We start from the raw sequence: 6,000 nt of genomic DNA on the forward strand, positions 1-6,000 counted from the left end.
ACTATGTTGAATAACTAGTAGGAGATTTGGTCAAAAATCCTCAGCACTCAACTCCAAAATATGATTAACACTAAACTGTCAACTTAGCAACCACAATCAAGAGCTTCCAAATCAGTTCTTAAAACAAGTTTTAAAAAAAAAACCTTCCTCTATGTCCTTTTGGTTATCACAACAAGTTTACTCGAAACCTAAACTCCCTACAGAACAGAAAGCATTCAAATATAATTTCAAGTTTCCTGCCAAGGGCACTGGTAGATTAAAAGGGGAACCTATTTGGAGCATGGGGGAGGGGGGAAACACTTCCATTAAAAGCACACCTACATGTTTGACTTTTAAACACTGAAATAAAGGCATATCTGACCTTGAGCTGTACTTCCCATCTTATTCCCCTCCCCCTCCTAACAGGAACCTTATTTAATACAAATAGCAATTTAAGGATTTACAAGATGAAATTTAGTGTAGTATCTTCCCTAAGTTTCAGTTCAAAGCCTTTTCTCCTAATTTTCAAATTCCTGAATCCTAATGTATGATATCTAGCCCTGAGGCTATTCACATGACAAATAGGTATTCAAGGAAAGCAATGGTCCTACATGACACTTTGAAAAATAAATGGTTCAGTAATTAAAACCTAAAGATCAATGGCACTTGATACCAACTATGTCTCACCCCTCAACAGCATTAAAACCACATATATGACTGTTTTCATAATACTACATTTTAACAGATGTGGGGGTAGGTAATTCAAATACCTACGTCCAAAATTGAGGGAGGGTCAATTTTTTAAAAGCAGCAACCTGGAACTGACTAAAAAGACACAATGGACAATTCCATAAAGTTCTAGAAAATGACGAAAGGACCTTTATGGGCAAAGGATCAAGGAACAAAGGAAAACTGTTCAAATCTGTACATAAAACCATAAAACAGAGAAACCTGTACATAAAACACAGAAAAGAACATAGGATCTGCTGGACTCCTTATGTTCACAATCCCAAAACCCTTACCCCAGCTGAATGATTTGGGGTAAATTAGAATCCCCAATGAGGTACGAACCACGCATTCCCAGTCCGGGCAGTCAACCAAAATGCAGTTACTGAACATTATTTGAAATAACTTTTTATTTTTCAACAGGTCTTTCTCCGTTTGTCATAATAGGGCAGCCAACAGCCAAGTCACTATTCTTACAAACTGGTAGACTGAGACACAGGCCCTGGCAAGGGACTGAGACTCATGGTCTCCTTGTTTCCCGTTCAATGTTCTGGCCACCAGAACGCACAGCGTACGGAGACAGACAAGAACTACAGGAACTTCGAGCACTCCGGTTTAAGTCCGCGGAAAGGGACGTGAGGGAGGAAGGCGAAGCTGAAGGTAAAGCCTAAAAAACCCTCACTACGAGGTGTGCCGGCCTGCGGGGAAGAAATACGATCGCGGCATCTCCGCTGGCCTCCGCCCAAGGATGAACAGCAGTGATTCCCACCCTCTCCCCATCCCCCGCCTCATTCACGGCGGCCCCCGCACCACCGCCACCACAGCCCCAAGACCTCCTCTCGCTAAGCTTCTCCTTTGTGAGACTCGCAGCAGCCGCCGCCCCACACTGGGCCTCCGGGGAAAAGCCACCGCCCCCACCCGCCATATTTCCCTGAAAGGCGCCCGCGCTACAGCGCCTGGTCGCCACTCTCCCCCAGGTGGCGGGTGTTTCTTCCCCATCACCCCGCTCAATTGTTCTCCACATCCCAAGGCTAGCCAGAAGTTCCCCGGAGGATCGCTCGCCCGGAGACAGCACCCGCCATCTCCTCCTCCCCCGCCCCGGGAATCGCCCTCCCCCCCAGCCGCCATTTTACAACCAACTCCTCCACCCCATCGCCTCGGCCTCTCGGCTGGCAAGTGTCTGCAGCTGAGGACACTGCGAGGGTCAAATTCCTAGGCCTGGAGCCTCCCACCGCTCCAGGAGACCACAGGCCATTTCCTGCTTCCAGAATCCACGTCCCCCGGCCAGGCTCGGAGACGATGCCGCCATTTTGTCTCCCGCTCCCGGCCTCTGTGGGCGGCGGCAGAGGGTCCGAGAATTCCAGCCCCCGGTTGACCCCCCAACTCACCGTCGTATCGCTCAGCCTGCTCGGCCAGCTTCGCCTGGTACACCAGATCCTCCCGATCATCCATAGCGGCAGCGGCTCCGGCAGGGTCTGCGCGACGGATGGAAGCGGATAGCGTCTCCGACTCTCTCAGCCTCTCGCTACGCGTCCGAGCAGCAAAAATGGCGGCGCCTCAATCCGGGACTTCCGCCTGCGCACGCGGACAACTGCTCAGCTCTATGGCAACCGCTCCCTGGCAACTGGCGCGGGGGGGCGGTCCGGGAGCTCGGCGCCCGAAGAGGCTGGAACCAGCAGACGCCCCTCCTCCGTGAGCTCAGCTGGCGCGGGAGCCCCGAGGCGGGAATTGCGACTGCGGGAAGAAAGAGCGACCCGAGGAAACGGGGGGTGGGGGGAAGCTTGAGGTGAGGCCGGCCTGGGCTGGCCCTGAAGAGAGGGGAGCGAGAGAAAGCAAAGGCTGTAACGGTCTGTTAATGGGCGGCCCTCCTCTCGGAAACCAGCTTCTCCCCTACCCAGCCCGTTTCCTCGGCCAAGCCCACTCCTGGGCCTTCTCCCGGCTTTTTCAACCCCGGAGTAAAGAGTTGGGCCCTGCAATAGTTGGAAGGAGAAGAGGAACCCCAATGTTCACACCTCAACTTCACTTGGCAGCCTTTTGCTTCTCTTGCGCGTTAGCCTTCTTTTTCCTTAGACCCAGCATGGATGGGAACCAGGGCCGTGGCCAGAGGAGCCCGGCCGGCCTGGAGGGCAAGGTGCAGAAGACGGGGCCAGCCAGGCTGGGATTGACACTGAGGAAGCAAGGATGGGAAAGGAGTTGGTCGCTCTTTTGCTTCCCGGTGGGTTCCCAGCACCTTGTCCTCAATATAAAATCAGTTCCAAGACCGAAGTTCAGGTAACTAGACCATGAGCTGTGTGGTCAGATCTGCAATAAATGTGAAATAAAAAGGTTGGAACCAAATTATGAAGAGCCTTGGATGGCAAGCTAAGAAGTTTGCACTTTATTCAGAGGGCACAAGAAAGCTATGATTTTTGCAGAGAGGATAATATCATCGTTTATCTAACAACCTATATTTTAAAATATTAATAAGTACGGTATAATAGTGATTGATTAGCAGGCTATTACACTAATGCAGGCAAGAGGTAATAGATGATAGCAATGAAAATAGGAAGGAAAGAACAAATAAGATTAGTACTACAGAGAAAAGCCGAAAGAGTTTGTATCTGATGAGATGTAGAGATCTTGTGATGGGGAAAAATTGACTTTCCATCTTCCCACTCTGAGTCACTGGAATAATGAGTGGCAGTACCATTAACAACAACAAAAATAGGAATGCTAGGGAAATTTGCTGATAGAATGCAAAGACAATTCCTTTTAGCACATGGTTCTAAGATTCTCAAAGATCACCCAGGTAGAAGTAACCATCATGGAAATGGAAAAAAAGGGAAGCAGGAGAATACCTACTTTTAAGAGAGGTAAAAGCAGAAGACCCAGCAAAGGAAACTGAGTGTCTCCTTACTCCATTACAGATTAAGCCCCTTCCACTCTAAACAAACATCAAATTTCAATGGTAAAAGACAGAATCAAAATACAGAATTCTATAACTATATAAATACACATTTACTTATTTATACCTCCAGCAAGTCATTTCACCTCTGAAGCTTCATGTTCATCGGTAGTGAAACTGGAGACCATATGTTAAGCCATGAAACAAGCCTTAATACATGTAAAAGACTGAAATCATACAAAGTATCTTTTCCTATCACAATGGAATGAAACTTGAAATTAGCATTGGCCAGGTATCTCAGTTGGTTAGAGCACGATATACCAAGGTTGTGGGTTTGATCCCTAGTCAGGGCATATAGAAGGAGCAACCAGTGAATGCATAAACAACTACAACAAATCGCTGTTTCTCTCCCCCACTCCTCCTCCCCTCTCTAAAATCAATAAATAAAAATTGCCCTGGCTGGTGTGGCTCAGTTGGTAAGAACTGTCTCAGGGTGTGTACAGGAGGCAACTAATTGATCTCTCTCTCTGCCCTCCCTCCCTCCCTTCCACTCTCTCTAAAAATCTTTGGAGGACTGGCCTGCATGGCTCAGTGGTTGAGCATTGACGTATGAACCAAGAGTTCACGGTTCGATTCCCAGTCAGGGCACATGCTGGGGTTGTGGGCTCGATCCCCAGTGTGTGGCTTGCTGGAGGCAGAAGTTCAGTGATTCTCTCTCATCATTGATGTTTCTATCTCTCCCTCTCCCTTCCTCTCTGAAATCAATAAAAAAATATAAAAATTTTTTAAAAATAAAATCCAGTGGGAGTCTACTTATAGGCTCAATTTCCTTAAAAAAAAAAAAAAAAAAAAAGAGTCCCACTGAAACCGGTTTGGCTCAGAGGATAGAGCGTCGGCCTGCGGACTCAAGGGTCCCGGGTTCGGTTCCGGTCAAGGGCATGTACCTTGGTTGTGGGCACATCCCCAGTGGGGGGTGTGCAAGAGGCAGCTGATCGATGTTTCTCTCTCATCGATGTTTCTAACTCTCTATCCCTCTCTCTTCCTCTCTGTAAAAAATCAATAAAATATATTAAAAAAAAAAAAAAAGAGTCCCTAACCGATTTGGCTCAGTGGATAGAGCGTCAGCCTGTGGATTGAAGGGTCCCAGGTTCGATTCCAGTCAAAGGCGTGTACCTTGCTTGCTGGCACATCCCCAGTAAGGGGTGTACAGGAGGCAGCTGATTGATGTCTTTCTCTCATAGATGTTTCTAACTCTCTATCCTTCTACCCTCCTCTCTGTAAAATTCAATAAAATATGTTTTTAAAAAAGGGAGAGAGAATAACTTATTTGGTTACTTTGGTTCAGATTACTGAAATGTAACCATGTGAATGTCATTTATAGGATCTGTTATTTTATATTTAATAAAATGAAGCCACGAAAGCTATAAGGATTATATTGACCTTTGTTCAAATCAGTGATAATATATTTGACACAGATAAACACAGAAATTATACACTCCAGTACTTATTGCCCAGATAAAATGTTTGTCACATCTGCTTCAGGTACCTTCTATTAAGACACTAGAGGCCCAGTGCACGAATTCATGCACATTCAAAGGAAATTAATTAGAAGAAATATTTTAGAGGCCTGGAAGGGACCATGGGAGGGCTCCAGGGCGTGTCCAGCCCGACTCACTCAGTCCTGATTGGCCAGACCCCAGCAGCAAGCTAACCTACCAGAGTGTCTGGTCCCTGGTGGTCAGTGCACATCGTAGTGACTGGTTGAGCGGTCAACCGTTTGGTAGACCCATCGGTTGGACACTTAGCATATTAGGCTTTTATATATATAGATTAAGCCCTAGCCGGTTTGGCTCAATGGGTAGATTGTCGGCCTGCAGACTGAAGGGTCCTAGGTTTGATTCCGGTCAAGGGCACTTCTGGTTGTGGGCTCAATACCCATTGGGGGATGTGCAGGAGGCAGCCAATCAAAGATTCTCTCTCATCATTGATGTTTCTATCTCTCCCTCTCCCTTCCTCTTTCAAATCAAAAATATTTTTCTCCATTTTTTTATTAAGGTATTATATGTGTACATATCTTACCATTGCCCCCCCCCACCCCACTCCCATACATGCCCTCACCCCCCAGTGTTTTGCGTCCATTGGTTATGCTTATATGCATGCATACAAGTCCTTCGGTTAATCTCTTATCTCCCCCACCTCTCCCTAATCTTCCTGCTGTAATTTGACAGTCTGTTTGATGCTCTACTGCCTCTGTATCTATCTTTTTGTTCATCAGTTTATAAAGTTCTTTATTATCCACAAATGAGTGATATCATGTGGAATTTTTCTTTCATTGACTGGCTTATTTCACTTAGCATAATGCTCTCCAGTTCCATCCGGGTTGCTGCAAATGATAAGAATTCCTTCTTTTT

The 6,000-nt window shown here is 46.7% G+C and overlaps 1 protein-coding gene across 1 annotated transcript in view; it reads right to left on the reverse strand.

Annotated features, from left to right (window-relative positions):
• YWHAE (tyrosine 3-monooxygenase/tryptophan 5-monooxygenase activation protein epsilon) overlaps positions 1-2,269 on the reverse strand; it is a 43,136-nt gene extending 40,867 nt beyond the window's left edge. The window contains exon 1 of the mRNA XM_079797717.1: positions 2,094-2,269. Within this exon, the coding sequence (XP_079653843.1) occupies positions 2,094-2,157 (64 nt within the window). The 5' untranslated portion in view covers positions 2,158-2,269. The remainder of the gene's footprint in view (positions 1-2,093) is intronic.
• Positions 2,270-6,000: the final 3,731 nt, after the last annotated feature.

This window comes from Cnephaeus nilssonii (assembly GCF_951640355.1).
Source record: "Cnephaeus nilssonii genome assembly, chromosome: 19".
NCBI lineage: Eukaryota > Metazoa > Chordata > Mammalia > Chiroptera > Vespertilionidae > Cnephaeus > Cnephaeus nilssonii.